At 38.2% G+C, this 22,063-nt stretch overlaps 1 protein-coding gene and 1 long non-coding RNA gene across 2 annotated transcripts in view; one reads left to right on the forward strand and one right to left on the reverse strand.

Moving 5' to 3' along the window:
* Nucleotides 1-22,063, reverse strand: part of LOC147375717 (uncharacterized) — a 284,991-nt gene that overhangs the window by 70,124 nt on the left and 192,804 nt on the right. The gene's annotated exons all lie outside the window — the stretch shown is intronic.
* The window catches only part of CLCA4 (chloride channel accessory 4), a 30,820-nt gene that overhangs the window by 1,454 nt on the left and 7,303 nt on the right, over nucleotides 1-22,063 (forward strand). The window contains exons 2-9 of the mRNA XM_086390961.1: nucleotides 3,990-4,130; nucleotides 4,271-4,418; nucleotides 9,321-9,429; nucleotides 11,507-11,687; nucleotides 12,024-12,242; nucleotides 15,847-16,074; nucleotides 20,420-20,597; nucleotides 21,874-21,980. Of these exons, the coding sequence (XP_086247087.1) occupies nucleotides 3,990-4,130; nucleotides 4,271-4,418; nucleotides 9,321-9,429; nucleotides 11,507-11,687; nucleotides 12,024-12,242; nucleotides 15,847-16,074; nucleotides 20,420-20,597; nucleotides 21,874-21,980 (1,311 nt within the window). The remainder of the gene's footprint in view (nucleotides 1-3,989; nucleotides 4,131-4,270; nucleotides 4,419-9,320; nucleotides 9,430-11,506; nucleotides 11,688-12,023; nucleotides 12,243-15,846; nucleotides 16,075-20,419; nucleotides 20,598-21,873; nucleotides 21,981-22,063) is intronic.

The raw sequence follows: 22,063 nt of genomic DNA on the forward strand, positions 1-22,063 counted from the left end.
ATTTTGAATTTGAGATGCTTTTGCCATTTGTTTCTCTATGGGTCTTCCCCACCCAGGGATCTAACCTGAGTCTTTTATGTCTCCTGTATTGACAGATGGGTTCTTTACCACTAGAGCCACCTGGGAAACCCATTAGATATCCATATGGATGGTGATATGAATCTGAATTCAAGGAGGAAATCTAGGGAGAGATAAAAACTTGGGAGTCATCAGTGTGTAGATGAGATTTCAAGCCATGAGAGTGACTGAGTTCACTCGGAAGAGTGGGTAGACAAGAGAAAGTTTCCAGGACTGAACCAAAGACTCTTATATCTATTGTTTCATCCAACTTTAACGTTCCATGTAATAGAGAGACTGGTGTTACAGCCATGTAAATTAATTCTCCCTGTCCCTCACCTCAACATTTACTAACTCCTTATATTTAACTCCTTAACTATTGTTTCCTTAAATTCTCACTTTCTGCTTTCCCCATGGGTGTTTTTATCCATCAGAAGCTGATGAGCTTGACCTGAATCGTGAGCAGGTGATATTGTGGCTGCCATTTATCATTCATTCTGTATAATCTTAAGCACAGCAGTATTTACTTACTGGTACATTTTTAATTCCAGGAAAATACAAAGATTAATTTACTGATGAACACAGGCTTGAGTAGCAGTTACTATAATTGATTGTGAATGATAGCTTTTTAGTATCTAGTTGATCAATATCAAAACTAACTGAAGCTCAGGAAACAGCATTTGGAAGAATTGTTTGTAGGGGCAAAACATTTGTTAAAATGGTTCTCTATTGAATGTAAAAGTTCAATGTTTAGCAGACATTCCTAGATTAGAAGAATGTTTTCTGGCATTCTCTGAGTCTTCTACAAAGTCCTTACGTTGATATTTTCAGACAACCTTGTGAAATACTCTCATCCACACTATATAGAAGGGAAAACTGGGATTTGGAAAAGGAAATAATTTTCCCAAGGTCAAGTTAAATAGTACAATCAGAGCTGAGATCCTGCACATGGGTTTTGAAGGCTGATAGATCTGGATTTGAGATCCACTTTATACAAGATAACAAAAATCACTCTTTTTGTAAAGGGTGAACAGTGAACAGACTCTTATTCTTGGGATACTATCTGACCATAGTAAGATATGTTGAATTGATTCATAATTTATGACCTGAGTTTCAATTGTCAACTTTTCCTTATTCCTTTTATTCATGTGTCTTCTGGGTTTAAGAGTACTTTTTTTTTTGAAACATTAATATCTTAATCTTCTTTGATCAAACTAGGATATTATAGGAATTCTGAGAAGGAATTTAGATGGAATATTATAAAATTCTGCATGGAAGCCTCTGAGAACCATTATTAGCCACCCCAGCAGGCCCCAAGGTATCAAAGTCACCTGATATAGGGTATTTGAAATCCCTCCATGACTTTATAAACACACCACTACCCAAGACAGCTATATAGCATTACAAGACTACAAAATAAACTGAATCCCATGGACTTGTACAATTCGCAGCCCACTAAACTGTATGCAGTGATCTTATTTTCCCAAACTGTACTGCAATTCAATTTACTATATGCCAGATACACTCAAAGGGACAGAGAGAGTCATCACTTTAAGCAGAAAACAACTGATTGAGATCTAAATTAAGATCCAAAACAAAGAGAGAGGAGAGACATTCTTAGGGAACATACTTAGGTAGAAAATTATTTCATCTGCTTTAGGCCAGTGATGAAGTAATCTTCAGTCTAATTTAGGAGATCTCTGAAGTCCTCTTCCAAACTCCTAGCCGGTCCTCTGGATCTTCAGTTTTCTGTACCCTAGCTTCTGACTGATTCCTGGCTCAGAACCCAGTTTGCTTGCTGGTCATCAGCACATGTGATCCTCCTCTCTTTCCTATCTGTAAATTAGCGATTGGACTTGTCTGTTCTTTAAACAATGATTTATTAAATGCTTGCTTATGGTATTCCAGGTGAGAAAGTAGTGAATTTTCTTAAAGCTCCTGATCTCTTTCAGTATATACTCTCTTCAGATGATACAGATAATAATAAAAAATCAATATAAACAAGTCTGTAGTAGTAAGTTGCTATGTAGTAAAATAAATCAGCAAAGGGAGACAGGCAGTCTTTGTAGAGCTGGGGTAGGGAGAGAATGTGGGTTACTGTTTCATGCAGGGTGGTCAGAAAATGTCTCACTAGATGTGATATCTGGGCAGAGGCCTGAGATTTGTGAGGGAAGACTCATTGAAAATCTGGGGAGGGGACAGCAGTTGCAGTGGCATGGAGGTGACAGCATGTTTGATGTGACCAAGGAAACAACTATGAATGAGCAGGAAGAAGACTGAGGAGAGCTGAAGTTGGAGAGGTCGCAGGGCCCAGACCACTGGAAAGATTTGGGCTTTTATTTCGAGTGAGATGAAATCCACAGAAGGATCTGAGCAGAGGTCGGGTGTGCTCTAGCTTGCTTATTCTGAGATCACTCTGATGGCAGCGTTGAGGATACTCTCTACAGGGCTTCCACTTATCACCCATCCCGTATAAGTTGTGAGCATAGAGGTGTCAAGGGACATTAGTAGGAAGCTGCAGCAGATGAAAAGTGATGGTGAATAGGAATGGAGATATTGTGGGAGAGATCATTAATGTGCTGTGATCCTGGACATTTTCTGAGAGTATTATGGAGAAATTTGCTGATGGTTTAGATGTGTGGGATAGAGAAGGGTTGAGGGAAAGTAGAAGTCAGAAACTTCATGGGTTTTTGCTTGAATACTTGGAAAAATATAATTATAATCAATTGAAAAGTAACCTCCAACCTACTTTGGGAGCTCTATAAAGACCTTGTCACACCACCAGCCAGTCCTCTGGTCTTCAGTTCTGTACTCTGGCTTCTGGCTGATCCCTGCTCTAAGTAAGCCTAATCACTTTAATGATCTCTTCAGTACACTAAGAGCACACTAGACCATCTTCCAGAGAAAAAGGAAGAAATCCTTGGAATTTCTGAAGAAGAGTTATATTCTGGTCTTAGGTCAGAAAGAATTGAAAAGGAGGATATATTTTCAAATAAAAAATACTGTAGACTGTGCTGTTTGCCAGCAACATGAATAGGGTAACATCATCATCCAGAACCCAGTATTCCTCAATTTTTCAGTGGATTTGATCATGTAGAATAAATCACCAAAGAACCTTTCAACCATCTATTTCCTCCACTAGATAATAAGCTCTTTTGAGGAACTATTTATCTTATTAATCCTAACATTTTTGGGTTTGGGATACTAATAATATAAGGATACGAATAATATAATATATATTATTTTCACCTTGATGGCAGAGCTAGAAGCTCTGCCTAAAAAAGCTCTGCCTCTCCTATGAACTTTTCCATTCCTCCACTCCCTGTGCTCCCAACCCAACTGCCTCTTCTGGGAGGTAGTGAAAACTTCTATGACCCATCCATATAAACTGTTTTTCTCAATTTGCATCAGGTAAGGCTGTTCCTTACTAGTAATTATAATAGTGATGATATCAATGAGTTTTATGACTACCTTGTGTAGAATACTTATTTATAACTCATTTCATGTTTATGTCATCCTTAAAGATATGTTTTAAGAGTATAGTAAATAAATAAGAAGGCTGAGATTCAAAGCAGTCACATAAACCAGTCAAATTTTAATAGCAAGAGGCTTAAGCTGGCATTAAAACCAAGTCTAGCTGCTTCCAAAGTCCATGCCCTTTATCATATTAATCAATTCCTCATAATGTAAACATAAGTATTTGCCTTTTGATGTAGGATTATAGAAGACTGAAAGCTGTTAAATGTGCAAATTAAGTCATAATTTTGAACTGACGATGACAGATTTTGATTTTTGAATCAGAAACCCTACTCACCAGTCAGTTGCTTTTTTTTTTAATGACTAAAGGTGAGAAATGCCTGTGATGCATGCCTGTTCATTTAGTCTACTGTCCCTTGGCCAGCCTAACTTCTCTTTTTTTCCTATAATAACAGAACATGGTGATTGATGCATCTACTTACCTGTTTGAAGCTACGGAAAAGAGATTTTTTTTCAAAAATGTATCAATATTAATTCCAGAGAACTGGAAGAGCATCACTCAATACAAGAGGCCAAAACATGAAAGCTACAAACATGTAAGAATCAAAAGGCGTTTCTTAAAAATATTTTCTCTGCTGCTTCTCAAATTTGATGTTAATTAATAATTTCAGAATTTTTCAGACAAATGTTATAATTTCTATTCTGATCTTTTAAACACCTTTTTAAACATTCTCAGGCTGATGTTAGAGTTGCTCCACCTACACTCCCAGGTAGGGATGAACCATATACTAAGCAATTCACAGCCTGTGAAGAAAAAGGAGAATATATTCACTTCACTCCTGACTTTGTACTTGGAAACAAGCAAAATGAATTTGGACCATCAGGTAAGAATTTTGGTTAAAACAAATATTTTGCAATGATTCCAACATGTAGATTTATATCCATGTTCAGTATACAAGCCTCGTAGGCTTAAATCCCAACTCCAAGGTCACTCCTCTGTGTGTGACCTTGGACAAATGACCAAGACTTTCTGTACTTATTTCCTTTAAAAATGATGAATAGAGGAGCTGCTCCTGCCTTATAGAATTGTTGGAAACATTAAACTAGTTAATTCTTGTTAAGTGTACTCAGTATGGTTTCTACAGAAATTTGAATATGGGACAGCCATGACAAATTTTTTGCTTTAGGAACACATTTTAGATTTTAATTTTTCAGTTCTCCATTGCTGGATATTAATCACATGCCACCTCCATGAAAGGCAGATGCAAGGCAAAATCAAAAGGGCCAAGATGACAGTTCCTGGCCAAGAGAAAACACTAATAGGCTGGTAGCTGCTGATATTATTATTCAACCCATTCTTTGAACCAGATGAACTTGTTTATAAGTGATCATTTTTACCTATGAAAATGACAATTTCCTCTAGTTCAATCTAAGCGTTAAGATCACTGTTTGAAATGAACTAAAGCACATTATATTTCAGATGAAAATGAAAATCACTGTCAAAGCAGTGTCCAACTCCTCACTAATCAATAAAACACTTGTTAAATTCACACTCCCCAGAACCACCTTTTCCTCTTGCACTGCCCCTTCAATGAACATTATTTAGTCTTTTATCTGTCAAACAAGTCAATCCTTGTCCTCAACATTTTCTGGACTTGTTCTCCACCTCTGTCCTAAAGCCCATCCACCCCATCCCAGCCTTGCCTCTCCCCCTTAATTTGGTCTGACCATGCTTGTTGTGCTTGGCACCCTTAGTCCCTGGTGCCTGTCTAGATACAGTTTCTTTTCTACTTGGCGTGTCCAGCAAAGTCAGTCATGCCACCTACTAGTGTAAATAGCACAACTCCCTTACCACTTTTATCCTTATGTTGTATTCAACTTGCCATTTCTCCATACTGAATTTCTAGGCAGTTTCTTTTGACTCCTGTAGTATGTTTCCAAGATTTTGACAGAAAATTATAAAATTAATTGGTACTGTTTTTAAAAACACGTTTCACAAGGTCACTGAAGCTCTCAAATCTACTCAACAATGATTGGACTTGCTTCCTCTCATCTCGCTCATTCCCCCTAACAGTTGTTCTAAATATCTATCACTTTTCTTAAGACCAATAACCAATCTTTTCCACCTTATAAGTTAATGAATGCCTTGATTGAGAAAGTAGAAACCCCTACCTTCTACCTTTCTACTTCCAAACTCATGTCCATGTACATCTCCTTCCATCTCCACCTGTCTTAGAAGAGGAAGATTTTCTTCAGTTTTTAAAAATAATGCCCCCACTGGAGCTCTTATTCTTTTCCCACACTCCTCAGCTTGCCCCATCCCATAACTGAGTTTCCCCCTCTTTCTTAGACAAATATTTCTCCCATAAAGTGATACATATGTTTGTGGGAAAACTCAAGTTCTGGAAAACAATGCCTTAAAAACAACAGGGCTTTGGGAGGAAATAAGATGAAGAAACTCTTCAAAATCTATGCAATTTGTAATAAAAATGATAACAGCAAAACAATAGTTCCCTGGAAAGAGTTTTTGGACCCTCAAGCAGCAGTTCAGTGTGTCTGGAAGCTGCCTCCAAAGCAGACATTAGAAGTACACACACACACACACACACACACACACACACACACAGTGAAATACTATTGGAGTAAGAACAGGGCTAGTAGGAGCTGAGCCAATAATTGAGATAGGAATGGAATTCTAAGTCAGAGGAACTGCTTTTAATAACAATTATATACAATTAAGATGTATAACACAATGATTTCACATACATAGTAAAATGATTACCATGGTTGAGCTAATTAACATATCATCGCCTCACATAATTACCCTTTTGTATATGTGGTGCCCTGGAGAAGGGATAGGCTACCCACTCCAGTATTCTTGGGGTTCCCTGGTGATTCAGACAGTAAAGAATCCACCTGCAATGTGGGAGACCTGGGTTCAGTCCCTGGGTTGGGAAGATCCCCTGGAGGAGGACATGGCAACTCACTCCAGTATTCTTGTCTGGAGAATCCCCATGGACAGAGGAGCCTGGCAGGCTACAGTCCATGGGGTCACAAAGAGTCAGATACAACTGAGCCACTAAGAACAGCACACCATAGCACATGTGTGGTCAGAGTACCTGAATTCTAATCTTTCAATAAATTGAGGAAACCATGGGAGCCAGGCAACCAGCCATGAGCTGAAAAGAAAGTCAATCTGACGTGGACTGTTCCTAAAAAAGGAACCACAGATGCAGGCAGATATGAATTTTCTTAAAATTCACCATATTTCTATCACAGTCGATATGAGACCTTTTTCTTCCCACGCTGAAGAATATAAATAATTCATGCTCACTCATTAGCACCATTTGGCTAAGAAACCTAAAAACAGTGTTTTTAAACTTTAATGTGTAGAGTAGTAATTTAGGGGTCTTGTTATTAATAATAACCAAATTCTGAGTCATTAGGTCTAGAGTAGGCACAACATTCTATGTGTCTTGTCAGCTCCCAAGTGATGCTGACACTGCTGGTACGAGGAACACATATGATTAGCAAAGGTTTAAAGAAGAAACATGACTTCTTCATAATGGTGGTATTTTCCCCCTATTTTCATGTCTCATGAGGTCATTATAGTTGGAGAAACACATATTATAGTGGACCAGACTACATTTTCAAATTCTACTTCTCCATTTCAATTTCCACTAAAGTTTTTCCTAATATTGCTAAAACAAAAATGTACTTATTTTTCTTTGTGCATTTCAAGCTTGGATTTAACCTTTATGCTTCTATTAATCCTGAAACTCTTAGGGAAAAAAAGTTTAGTTCTGACTCACTCTCTAGAACATTATCCTACTCAAGGACTCTATCTTACTCATATCTGTATTTCTTAGTATCTAGGACAGTGCTGAATATATATAATTAAAAATAATTGGTTTCATTTAATTAATGCTTATATGTGCTAAGTACTGTAAATTAATCACCTCATTCAGTTCAGTTCAGTCACTCGGTCATGTCCGATTCTTTGCGACCCCATGGACTGCAGCACGCCAGGCCTCCCTGTCCATCACCAACTCCTGGTTTATTCAAATTCATGTCAATTGAGTCAATGATGCCATCCAACCATCTCATCCTCTGTCGTCCCCTTCTCCTCCTGCCTTCAATATTTCCCAGCATCAGGGTCTTTACAAATCAGTCAGTTCTTTGCATCAGGTGGCCAAAATATTGGAGTTTCAGCTTCAACATCAGTCCTTCCAATGAACACCCAGGACTGATCTCCTTTAGGATGGACTGGTTGGATCTCCTTGCAGTCCAAGGGACTCTTAAGAGTCTTCTCCAACACCACAGTTCAAAAGCATCAATTCTTCAGCGCTCAGCTTTCTTTATAGTCCAACTCTCATATCCATACATGACTACTGAAAAACCATAGCCTTGACTAGATGGACCTTTGCTGGCAAAGTAATGTCTCTGCTTTTTAATATGTTATCTAGGTTGGTCATAACTTTCCTTCCAAGGAGTAAGTGTCTTTTAGTTTCATGGCTGCAGTCACCATCTGCAGTGATTTTGGAGCCCCCCAAAATAAAGTCTGACACTGTTTCCACTGTTTCCCCATCTATTTCCCATGAAATGATGGGACCGGATGCCATGATCTTAGTTTTCTGAATGTTGAGCTTTAAGGCAACTTATTCACTGTCCACTTTCACCTTCATCAAGAGGCTTTTTAGTTCCTCTTCACTTTCTGCCATAAGGGTGGTGTCATCTGCATATCTGAGGTTATTGATATTTCTCCCGGCAATCTTGATTCCAGCTTGTGTTTCTTCCTGTCCATCGTTTCTCATGATGTACTCTGCATATAAGTTAAATAAACAGGGTGACAATACACAGCCTTACGTACTCCTTTTCCCATTTGGAACCAGTCTGTTGTTCCATGTCCAGTTCTAACTGTTGCTTCCTGGCCTGCATACAAATTTCTCAAGAGGCAGGTGAGGTGGTCTGGTATTCCCATCTCTTTCAGAATTTTCAACAGTTTAATGTGATCCACACAGTCAAAGGCTTTGGCATAGTCAATAAAGCAGAAATAGATGTTTTTCTGGAACTCTCTTGCTTTTTCCATGATCCAGCAGATGTTGGCAATTTGATCTCTGGTTCCTCTGCCTTTTCTAAAACCAGCTTGAACATCCGGAAGTTCATGCTTCACATATTGCTGAAGCCTGGCTTAGAGAATTTTGAGCATTACTTTGCTGATGTGTGAGATGAGTGCAATTATGCGGTAGTTTGAGCATTCTTTGGCGTTGCCTTTTAGACATCCTCAAATTATATTTTGTCTACAGCAGTGTTTTTCAACCTTTTTTTCATTATCAACCCTTAACAAGCATATGTAGACATTTTTAAATTACGCAGTTTTATATGCAATTATGCAGTTGAAAGTTGCACCTTCATGAAATTTCAATACCATAGACGTGTTTTATATATGTTTATTCTGTGGTAGAAGTAACTTTTGTAGGACTAAAAAACCACGGTAATATCTAAGACTTTTTGACCCCTAAGAACCAAAACTCAGAGTTCAAACTGTTCTGCCCTTAGCATATACATAGTAAATGGTTTGTTGACTTAACAGATGTGGAATAAAAAATAATATGCTGAAATGATATAATTAATCCAATGAAATGTAATATAATATGTGTTTTATAAACAAAATACAAATGCTAGCAACTATTTAAATATTCTGGATTTAAAATTTTTTATTAAAATATGAGGGACAAGTTATGTCACTTAAAATATAATCATGGATTTGAAATATTTTCCTACAGGTAGACTGCTTGTTCATGAGTGGGCCCATCTCCGCTGGGGAGTATTTGATGAGTACAATGATGATGAGCCTTTCTACAGAGCAAAGTCAAGGAAAATTGAAGCAACAAGGCATGACTATTTACATTTTTAAATTACTGCTGGCAGTAACTTATTTTCCTTAGACTGATTCCTTTAAAAACCTTTCTTTCATTTTTGTCCCAACACAGGTAATGAATGCCATATCACAAAACAGAGCTTTTTGGTTTTTTAAGAAAATGTACCTGAAAGAAACTGCTTGTCCATTTAAAATACACATAGATTCAAGAGCATCTGGCAGTCAAGTTGATTTATTTTTATACCTCTCTACCATAGCTGCCAGAACTCATTTGTGCTAAGTAAATGCTCTATGTGAAGGATTGTACTATGTTCTAGGAGGTAAAAATTATTTACACTACAAAAGAATGAAAAAAACAAGTAGTGGAGAATGCCAGCTGAGTAGGAAATCAACCAGCTTCAAAGAGCCAAGGAGAAATTTCTTGAGATTAATAAGGTTTATGTTACAATACCTGTGAAGCATCACACTTAACATAGATAATCCTCCTGATTATGAGATCAAGAGAACAGAATATGTGGGGTACTAAATGTAAAATTGGATGCCAGCTGCTTAATCAATCTTAGATGCCCTGCTGGGGATGGGGACTTATTAAAAAATGTGAAATTTCAAATGAAATTTGAAATTTTCACAAATTTCAGTGACGATTCTTCCTCAGCACCAGAGCACCAAGCTTTAGGATGCATATTTCAAAGATTATTATTTTGATAACATTTGTTTAGATTATGCATGCATGCTAAGTCACTTCAGTCGTGTCTGACCCTTTGCCGAACTATGGACGGTGGCTTGCCAGGCTCCTCTGTCCATGGGATTCTCCAGGGAAGAATGCTGGAATGTGTTGTGCCCTTCTTTCTCTAGGGGATCATCCCAATCCAGGGATCGAATCCATGTCTCTTATGTCTCCTGCTTTGGCAGGTGGGTTCTTTACCACTAGTGCCACCTGGGAAGCTCTTTGTTTAGGTCATACTCTCCTAAAAGCCTAGTCTCTGCTACAGAATATTCATCATGGTTGTTAACATGTGAAAGTGAAAGTTGCTCAGTCATGTCTGACTTGTCCATGGAATTCTCCAGTCCAGAATACTGGAGTGGGTAGCCTTTCCCTTCTCCAGGGGATCTTTCCGACCCAGGGACCTAACCCAGATCTCCCGCATTGCAGGCGGATTCTTTATCAGCTGAGCCACAGGGGAAGCCCAAGAAGACTATAGTGGGTAGGCTATCCCTTCTCCAGTGGATCTTCCCAATCCAGGAATTGAACCAGGGTTTCCTGCATTGCAGGCGGATTCTTTACCAACTGAGTTATAAGTTGTTAACATAGGTAACGCTATTAAGTTTACTGAGTTTGGGGCAATAGAGGCATAGACATATTTAGAAGACTTACAAAATTACTGACTAAAATCTAGTCTCTGTTTCTTTAATTTGGACTGGAACACATTGAAAAGATAAGCTACACTAACATTACAACATATTTGGTGCAATCACTGTCACCTGCTGCAAATTCCATGCAATGAGATACATGTCTAAAATTCCTCTACTATTGTTTACTGGCCTTGGCAGAACCCCAGTCTTTCCTTCTAGCCACATTTCACTTTGCATAAAAATGCTCCTTGAATAATCCAAACACTTGTAGCTATGCAACATTTCATTCTTTTGAAGAAAATTTCTTTGAGTGAGGAATACACAAAAAGTCTTAGGCTAAAGTGGTACCAAGAGTAAATGATTTCACGAGATGCCTTTTCCAGATTCCTGCAATGTATTTACCATCACAAGGTTACTGGGAGAGATGTTTGGAAAAGGGGAGCCTACAGTCACTAGTATAAGTGGGACAACAGAAGATTTAATTCCAGTGGACTCACCCTTTGCATAGACAGGAGATTCTACTTCAAATTTCCCTCAAAAATTTCTTGTAAAACAAATAAGCTACCTGGTGGGAACACTTAAACTTTGCTGTCAAAATAGGATGTGTGTGGTATACAAATAAGAATAAAAATCTTGATAAAGACCATTATTAACAACCTTGACAAGAAGACCACTTAATATTTTATAAAAATTTTAATGATTAGACTGGCTCAAAGACTAACTGTCACATATTTTCAGGTGTTCCACGAGTATCACTGGCTTGAATAGAGTGTATATGTGTGAAGGAGGTAGCTGTGTAACAAATAGGGAATGCAGAATTGATTCCAAGACAAAACTGTATGAAAAAAATTGTCAATTCTTCCCTGATAAAGATCAAACTGAAAAGACATCCATAATGTTTATGCAAGGTATTGATTCTGTAAGTATACCAACCAATCATTACTTCAGTTTGTGTTGATACATTTATAATCAAAGGACTTGCTATCATGTTTATAAATTATCTATGCAGGTGACCTGAGGGATTACATGTATTTTTATAGAATTCTTTAACATTGACTGGCAGACAGTAAGCACTCAAGTAGTGTTACCTATTATTATTGAAAATCTGCCTTACTAAGACGTTTCCTCCCTTAAATCATATTTCATTCAATAAGCATTTTTAAAGAAAAGGTTTTTAATGTTTTCAGATCTGTTGGTGAGTTTTTAAATGCACCCCATACAATTTTTTTTTCATTTTATAATATTAACCTTTTAGGTCACTGAATTCTGTAATGAAAAAAGCCATAACCAAGAAGCTCCGACTCTACAAAACAAAATGTGCAATTATAGAAGCACATGGGAGGTGATCAGCAATTCTGAGGATTTTAAAAACACAACGGCTATGTTGGCACCACCCCCTCCACCTGTCTTCTCCTTGCTAAAGTTCAGTGAAAGAATTGTGTGCTTAGTTCTCGATAAGTCTGGAAGCATGGCGGTGAGTTCACGGGCCCATTTTTCCTGGAAGTAGGGACAGGGCAGTGATTGAATGTCTAAGAAGATTCTGACTGCTACCTGCACCTGGGTTCTTCTAAAATGCATGGTGGCCTAAGTACTGTCACCTCCTGTGATCTTGACCTCAAGAGGGGCAATGAACATTATAATGAAAGAAGGATGGTAATAAGAGTTAGAAGGACCTAATCCAAGAATTTTCTTTCCCAGAAAATGGAGAGTTTATTGAGGAGAACTTTTAAGTCTTTAGTAAAGCTTTTGTTGCAGGATCAGAACTGGAGATTGAAATGTGTAATTATTTCCTAATCTTACTCCCTTTATCTATTGAAAATACTTGACAGGCATGAAGAAAGAGTGAATTCAGAGCTTCCAAACTACATTCCAAATCAAGGAACAAGATCAACCAGGAGGATTCTTAACATGTTTCTCTTATTTATACTCTCTATAGGAATGACCTCCTTATGCTCAAATACATAGACAAAAAGCATCACTATCAAGAAGAGATGGCCAGATTCAGTCATTCATTCCTTCTACCACATTAAGAGAATGGTACTAGGCTTGTACTAGGCTTTAGGAATAGAGATCCATATCCTTGAAAAGTTCATAGATGAATAAAGAAAGATTTCACTCTCTTCCCCATCATGAATTAATACTTAATTATATTTCAATATTTGGCGTAGGTATCCACTTTGTCCAGGACATGGGCTGGTTTTCCAGGATGGGCTAAGGGCATTTCTGTAGTTCTTTCACAGTGACCTGGGTGTGTGTTTAGTCACTCAGTCATGTCCAACTCTTTGTGACCCCATGAACTGTAGGCTCCTCTGTCCATGGGCTTTTCCAGGCAAGAATACTGGGGTGCCATTTTCTCCTCCAGGGGATCTTCTTGATCCAGGGATTGAACCCATGTCTCCTGTGTCTCATGCATTTCAGGCAAATTCTTTACCTGTTGAGTCATCAGGGTTCCCCTTATTACTATATATTATATTGAAATTACACATTTTTCTCCCACTATTCTATGAATACCTCTCGGACTTGAAACCATCTTATCTAGGAACCAGGTCTCCTAGGACTTGAAGTAGTCTGTCTCATCTTTGTGTCCTTTTGTCTAGAATATGGTTTATCACATGTAGGCATTCAATAAATAATTGTTGAAATGAATGGACTATAAATGAGCAGATGGAATGTGTCAAAAGGATGGCACATCTGAGGCAGAATAAAGCATGCTGAAGATCAGGAATAATGTATTCAACAAATGGGGGTTGATGAGTTAGTGGAAATGGCAGAGGATGATACAGCTGGCTGAAATAATCCACAGTACTACAGGGTTTCAGAAAGAACATCAGAGTGCTAGACCTCACCACATAACAATGTTTTAGGAAGAGTCCCTGGGGAGAGATGAGATTCTTAATTGGGAGAGAAGATGAGCAGTTTTCCCTAGACAGGGTGCAGGCATAGTCAAGTTTAAAGGTAAAGCAAAATGGTCGACACAACCCGCTAAGATGGAGATGTATTATAGAAGAAGTTCCTCACTGTGATTTGTTTCTAAGCAGTTCAGAGGGAAACTTGGGCATGTGTTGGGAACAGGTGCCACAGGTCAATTGGTATTGAGGGACTGGAAAAGACCAGTGCATGAAAAGGTGTACATCCTAGGGTATTCACCTAGAAAATAAGGACTTGAATCCTAGTGGGTTACCAGAGAACCAATTACGGTTAATCCATTAGTGGAAATGTGGTGGGATGTGGTTAGGTGTAGAAGCAGAAACGGGCGAGGTGAAATTTAGAGTAAATTTCATCTTTTGGTTAGTCAGGTGGCCAGGGAATGGAGAGATTTCAGTCTCTAGTTGGAGTCCATGATGGTCTGGTTTGATATTGATATTATGGGACCTGGGGAGTAGTTTCATCTTGATACAACTGGAACAGAGGATCCCAGGAGTACTCAAGCAGTCTCTAACATTTGAGTCAGATCTGATCAGATCAGTCACTCAGTCATGTCCAACTGTTTGCAAGCCCGTGAATCGCAGCACCCCAGGCCTCCCTGTCCATCACCAATTCCCAGAGTTCACTCAAACTCATGTCCGTCGAGTCAGTGATGCCATCCAGCCATCTCATCCTCTGGCGTCCCCTTCTCCTTCTGCCCCCAATCCCTCCCAGCATCAGAGTCTTTTCCGATGAGTCAACTCTTCGCATGAGGTGGCCAAAGTACTGGAGTTTCAGCTTTAGCATCATTCCTTCCAAAGAAATCCCAGGGCTGATCTCCTTCAGAATGGACTGGTTGGATCTCCTTACAGTCCAAGGGACTCTCAAGAGTCTTCTCCAACACCACAGTTCAAAAGCATCAATTCTTTGGTGCTCAGCCTTCTTCACAGTCCAACTCTCACATCCATACATGACCACTGGAAAAACCATAGCCTTGACTAGACGAACCTTTGTTGGCAAAGTAATGTCTCTGCTTTTGAATATGCTATCTAGGTTGGTCGTAACTTTCCTTCCAAGGAGCAAGCGTCTTTTAATTTCATGGCTGCAGTCACCATCTGCAGTGATTTTGGAGCCCAGAAAAATAAAGTCTGACACTGTTTCCACTGTTTCTCCATCTAATTCCCATGAAGTGGTGGGACTGGATGCCATGACCTTCGTTTTCTGAATGTTGAGCTTTAAGCCAACTTTTTCACTCTCCTCTTTCACTTTCATCAAGAGGCTGTTGAGTTCCTCTTCACTTTCTGCCATAGGGTGGTGTCATCTGCCTATCTGAGGTTATTGATATTTTTCCCAGCAATCTTGATTCCAGCTTGTGCTTCTTCCAGTCCAGCATTTCTCATGATGTACTCTGCATATAAATTAAATAAACAGGGTGACAATATACAGCCTTGACGAACTCCTTTTCCTATTTGGAACCAGTCTGTTGTTCCATGTCCAGTTCTAACTGTTGCTTCCTGACCTGCATACAGATTTCTCAAGAGGCAGATCAGGTGGTCTGGTATTCCCATCTCTTGAAGAATTTTCCACAGTTTATTGTGATCCACACAGTCAAAGGCTTTGGCATAGTCAATAAAGCAGACCCCCCAATTCCAACCCAACCTCCACCATCCTCTATACCTCTAATTTAGGTGCTTAGAAGCCAAGAATCAGCTCTAGTTAAAAACCTGTGTTCCTTAATATACTATACATATGTATTACATAAGGCTTCCCAGGTGGCTCAGTGGGTAAAGAATCCACCTGTAATGCAGGAGACCACCTGCAATACAAAAGATGCGGGTTCAGTCCCTGGGTTAGGAAGATCCCCTCGAGAAGGAAATGGCAAACCACTACAGTATTCTTTCCTGGAGAATCCCATGGGCAGAAGAGCCTGGCAGGCTACAGTTCATGGAGTTGCAAAAGAGTCGGACACAACTTAGCAATCAAACCACCTTGTATTACATAATAAACAGAACTGTATTTTTAATTGTATCAATTGAAAAAATTTGCTTTCTTAAATAACATCAATTACTATTGATAGAAAACCTTTAACAACAAAGTCTGTTCACTCATTTTATGTGATCTTCTATTACTTTCTGGTCAAAAATTACTTGTTTTTATTACCCGTTTTTATTCAGGCTTCTAATCGTCTAAATCGAATGAACCAAGCGGCCCAACATTTCCTGCTGCAGACTGTCGAAAATGGATCTTGGGTGGGGATGGTGCACTTTGACAGTTCTGCCTCCATCAAAAGTAATCTAATCCAAATCATAAGCAGCAGTGAACGAAGAAAGCTCTTGGAAAGTTTACCTACAGCTGCTAGTGGAGGAACTTCCATCTGCAGTGGAATTGAATCAGGATTTCAGGTGAAAACCATACTTCAAATATACTTTGTTTATTACTAGAACATTTTTATGTTAAGTGATGCTCCTCATACTTGCTCCCTAATTTTAACATAAGTAATTCTAAAAAGTAGAGAACTAATCACATAGAGAAATTCACTTGCCCATCTTTTCATTAAAAGAAATCGATGAGCAAAGTAATGGGTAAATAAATGACTATTACAGTTTCACTGGAGTATAAGCCCAATGAGGTCAGAGACTTTGTCTTATTACCATGCAGCAGTCAGTGCTCAAGGAATGTTAATTAAATAAGAGGGCTTGAGCAGCAAGAGTCATCCAATTTTAAGCAATGAAGCAAGTTATATGGTATGATTCTCCTTCAGAGCAATCCTCATTTTAGCTTCTGTTATATTCAGTTAGGGAAACTAATGTTTATCTGTCACAGTTCCAGATGTAGCAAGAACTGTTAATCATACTTAGGGTAAGGAATACTGGTCATAACATGAGTTGTGACATCATCAGAGTACTGGCTATGCTACTTACTAGCCATGTGATCTAGGCACAGTCATCAGCCTCCTTGGAAATTAGTCTCCAATGCCTTACGTATAAAATATAGGAAAATAAGAATGCTTCACTTATAGGATTATTATGAGACTTAAGAAAATGATACGTTTGTACTTAGGACAATAGTCATTATACTACATAGTAAACATATAATTCATACTAATTATTATTACAAATCTTATTTTTATCCAAATGGTCATCTTGAGCTCAAAATTAATATCAATTGCATCATTTTCCTGCATAGAAAACATGTCCCTTCACAGTCCATAAGATAAAGTCTGAATTCCTCAGTGTGATGTTATTTAACAGCTTCTCATTCTATGATAAGCTTGCCCTCACCTCTCTTGCCAGCCTTTTTTTTTCAGTTCTCCCTTACCAATACTCTATGCGTCAACCAATTTACTGCACACATTGTTCTCCAAGCCCCTATGTACTAACAGCCTCCATACATGTAATTCCCCTGTCTAAAATGCTTCTTTTCTGTCTTTGCATGCCAAAATTCTATTCATTCTTCAAAATCCTTGCTCCTATCAAATGTTCCTGTTTTATGAATTAATGGCATTTTAGTATAGTTTTCTAACATGAAGTCTGGGTTCATACTCCAATAATCACTTACCAGATTTCTTACCCTAAGCATTCTTCACCTCACTAGCTTTTAATTACCTCATCAATAAAATTGAGTATGAATGTTAGCCTGTAGGGTTGTTCGTGTTTAATTTATTCAATACATATTTATTGTAGGGAGTAACCATAATATATTTTAATTTATTAACACGTATTTATGTAAGAAGCAAATCTCACATGTTAATTTATTGGGAACAGATAACATACAGATAAATCTATCAATTATTTTTTTTAACTGAAGGTTGTAGAGATAATCTTGTGAAGTGACCAAATAAATGTGATGTGATTAAGTAAGAGGGAAAAGAGGGACAAAGCCTACTTTAGAAGAGAGGATCTATCTGAAGGGTGATGGTTAAGCTAAGATTTGAAGGATGAGAAGGAGCCAGCCATTCAGGTAGAAAGAAAAGGGCAAAGTCCCTTGGGAATGAGGTGAACAAAAACTGAATTATTTAAGAAATGATAGAAGCCAGTGACACTGGGATTTGGTAAGTAGGGGGAATGAAATGTAATTGCCAGGTAGAAAATGGCTATATTCTTCAAACCCTCAAAAAATACGATGAGGTTTGTATTTTAAACACAACAGAAGGGCTTTAAGCACAAAAGACATAATTAATTCATATTTTGGGAAGATGACTCTGGTTACCCTGTATCAAATAAAATGTAAGGATTAAGACTGGTAGTAGAGTAGTAATCTAGGGACAGGTTGACAGTTTGGAGTTGGATTAAATTACAAAATGTGTAAAACACATTTAACTCACAGCAAATTTCAGTAAATGGTAGCAGTTTAATATTATAGTTTCTCTTTATTGATTATATTAGTTTTGCCTTTGCCAATCATCTCTATGTTTCCTCAGTCTCTCACCCAACTCCCAATAAATATCTTTAAATGTAATTATTTCCATGAATACAAAATCCATGTAGTTCCTGCTGAATCTCCAGCAGTCAGTACAGTGAATAACACACTGCAAGTGTTCAGTGAATAAAATAATACAAGGGAGACATGAAGGACAGAGAACCCTGCTTCATCTTTAAATCTTCATTTGTTCCCAAATGTGTAGGGGGGGATGTGATTGGGATGCTGTATAAATGCTATAATGCATGAAAACATTTCCTAAATTTTAATTTAGTTCTAGTATACATTGAGCCATATTTCACATATATTAAAAAAGTACATTCAGAAAACTAAGATCATGGCATCTGGTCCCATCGCTGCATGGCAAATAGATAGAGGAACAATGGAAACAGTGAGAGACTTTATTTGGGGGGGCTCCAAAATAACTGCGAGTTGGACTGTGAAGAAAGCTGAGCACTGAAGAATTGATGCTTTTGAACTGTGGTGTTGGAGAAGACTCTTGAGAGTCCCTTGAACTGCAAGGAGATCCAACCAGTCCATTCTAAAGGAGATCAGCCCTGGGTGTTCTTTGGAAGGATTGATGCTAAAGCTGAGACTCCAGTACTTTGGCCACCTCATGCGAAGAGTTGGCTCATTGGAAAAGACTCTGATGATGGGAGGGATTGGGGGCAGGAGAAGAAGGAGATGACAGAGGATGAGATGGCTGGACGGCATCACCAACTCGATGGATGTCAGTTTGAGTGAACTCCGGGAGATGGCGATGGATAGGGAGGCCTGGCGTGCTGAATTCATGGGGTCGCAAAGAGTTGGACACGACTGAGCGACTGAACTGAATTGACTGAACTGAAAATCACTGCAGATGGTGACTACAGCCATGAAATTAAAAGACACTTGCTCCTTGAAAGAAAAGCTATAACCAACCTAGACAGCATATTAAAAAGCAGAAACATTACTTTCCCAAAGAAGGTCCATCTAGTCAAAGCTATGGTTTTCCAGTAGTCATGTATGGATGGGAGAGTTGGACTATAAAGAAAGTTGAGTACTGAAGAATTGATGCTTTGAAGTCCCTTGGACTGCAAGAAGATGAAACCAGTCAATCCTAAAGGAAATCTGTCCTGAATATTAATTGAAAGGACTGATGCTGACGCTGAAGCTCCAACACTTAGGCCACCTGATGTGAAGAACTGAAAAGACCCTGATGCTGGGAAAGATTGAAGGCGGGAAGAGAAGTGGTCTACAGAGGATGAGATGGTTGGATGATATCACCGACTCGATGGACATGAATTGAGCAAGCTCCGAGAGTTAGTGATGGACAGGGAAGCCTGGTGTGCTGTAGTCCATGGGATCACAAAGAGTCGGACACAACTGAGCGACTGAACTGACTGAACTGAAAATTATATATAACAGTCATTCTTTGCCTCAAAACCTGCAAAAATTGAAACAAGACTGGTCACATTGTATCCTGACACCAGCATTAGTAAGATTTTTTACATTGTAAACCCTTCTTTGTAAACATATACACATCTCCACTACAAGTTCAGGAAAGCCACTGATAGCCTATCATTTTTTTTCCTCTTGGACTGGACTCGGTTTCTCAAAATGATGTATCAAGAAGCCACTTCCAATAAAGCTGTCAAAGAAGATGAAATACAGTTTCCTTCCTGAGATAAATTCTCTTTATCCTTTCTTATGGGTGCCTAGATTCAAAACTCTGTGTTTCAAACTGTTTAGCTTTATAGGAAATGGTTCAAATCATAAATAGGACACATTCTCAGTAAGTCATATATTCTCTTAGCACCATTAATATGCTTAGTTATGTGCTTGTGACTATTAGAGATTAATTAAAAATTATATAACAAGATTTTTAACCTGTGTAGAACTTTCCATATCTTTTGTTTATTAGCATACTGAGGATACCCTAATTTGGAACCAACAGCTTCTTTAAAAATGTTGAGGTGAACTCTTAATGCATCTAGCTGCATACAGAACCAAAGAAGCAGAAAAATATTTAATGCCATTATATGCTTGGTGTCTGATTTTCCTGAGTGCCACAGAATGGGATATCATAGTCATTGTACTCAAGTAGGATTTTCCATACCCCTACTCCCACACAACTTCATCTGAGCAAACATTTCCTACAGTGGGTGGAGAGAAAATAAAAAGTCCTGTTTAAATTCCCCTAGCGTTGTGATTACAGATCCTTTGATTTAAAAATGAAGCTGTCTCCTCTTTTCTGCACACTATTTTCTATGTCCATTTTTATCCTAATCTCTCCCAGGCCTAGTTGACCTAAGATCACCTGTAATAATGCTCTGATTATATTTGTAGGCAATTAGAAACGCTGACTTCCGAATAGATGGATCTGAAATAGTGCTGCTGACTGATGGGGAGGATAGCACTGCAAAGTCTTGTATTGAGAAAGTGAAACAAAGTGGAGCCATCATTCATTTTATTGCTCTTGGACCAGATGCTGCTCAAGCAGTCAAAGAGATGAGCATTGCAACAGGTAAAATATGACATACATCCTTTGATAGCAATATATAAATGTAGAGGCTGACAATTCAACAAGTTGTCTTAAGCTCCTACTCTGCAGGTGCTGTGCCAGGAGCTCGGGATCAGAGTTAAACCAGAAATGATCTCAAGGTGCCAACAGTCCCGAGAGACAAAAAACACTGCTAATCAGAAAAGCATAGTCAGATAACACTCCTCCATAACAAGAGACATACATAGGTGCCAAACACCATGTGAGCAGATGGAGTCATTGATTCTCTCAGCTTTGAATAAAGTCAGGGAAACAAGGCATGAGAGATGAGGAGCTAGACGTTTATCAATTTGTTTGCTTTCTCTGGAAGAAAAAAGAATGACAGAGAATATAAAGCATATTGGGGTGACAATGCAAGCCACATTGAAGGATAGTGAGAAATACATGAGACTAGAGAATAGACTGGAAGTTAAGGGGTGGGTTTAACAGAAGCTCAGGCTATAAATATAGTAATAACAAGTTTTCTAGATTAAACGTAAAATAACTACTATCTTACAGACAGAGACATGTGAAGAAAATGGACTACATGTGTTCAGTGCCTTCTTAAACATAGTAGAGAATACATAATTTATAACATTATAAAAATCAATTATTGTATTGAATTGACCTCTAATGTTACCATACAAACACTTGCTTTTTAATGCTTAATTGTACAAACTCCCATCATTTCCAAGTAATTTTATAGCCATTGTAAAGTATTTCTGTCCTAAATATCCCTCCAAAAATATTGTTTTTAAACTTGTCTCTATTGCTTATCATTTTTTTATCTGCTCATTGCCAAATTTTGTCAGGATGCTTCAATATGAAATCTCTTTGCTTCAATATGAAATCTCCTTAACCTTTCTGATTCTGACCCACTCTGGCAGGAAAACTTGAAAGCTGATGTGGTTAGAACTGTATCTTAAATAATCATTAAAGTGAATAATTCTCCTAAAGGTTATGTGATCCTGTGAGCTTTAGTTCATGAAATTATAACATCTCCTTTCACATTCTTTAGTTAGTTGATGCATTTAAACCAGAAAGATTTCTATTAGTGGAGTTTAAAGGTAGCTTACCTCCCAGTTATGACATTTTTTAGGTAACATTTCAGAGATAATCTTTATACCTATCTGATTTGGGTTTATTTTTATAATACATACTGAAACTATGGTTTTGTTTACCCTGATATTGCCTTAATCACTAAAATGTGAAAAGCACTTATTTTCTGAAAAGCAACCTAGTTAATGTATTTATATTTTAGGAGGAAAATATATTTATGCTTCAGATGAAGGCCAGAACAACGGCCTTATTGATGCTTTTGCAGCCCTTGCATCAGAGAACATCGATGCCTCCCAGCAATCTCTTCAGGTCAGAGTTCCTAGTCCTTGAGTGTTAATGTTTGGATTTAGACCTAACCAAGAAAAATCATCTGGTTGTTACAAGTTTTGAGT

Source organism: Bos grunniens, chromosome 3 (genome assembly GCF_055505025.1).
Source record: "Bos grunniens cultivar Pamir isolate PY7600 chromosome 3, Bosgru_T2T1.0, whole genome shotgun sequence".
Lineage (NCBI taxonomy): Eukaryota > Metazoa > Chordata > Mammalia > Artiodactyla > Bovidae > Bos > Bos grunniens.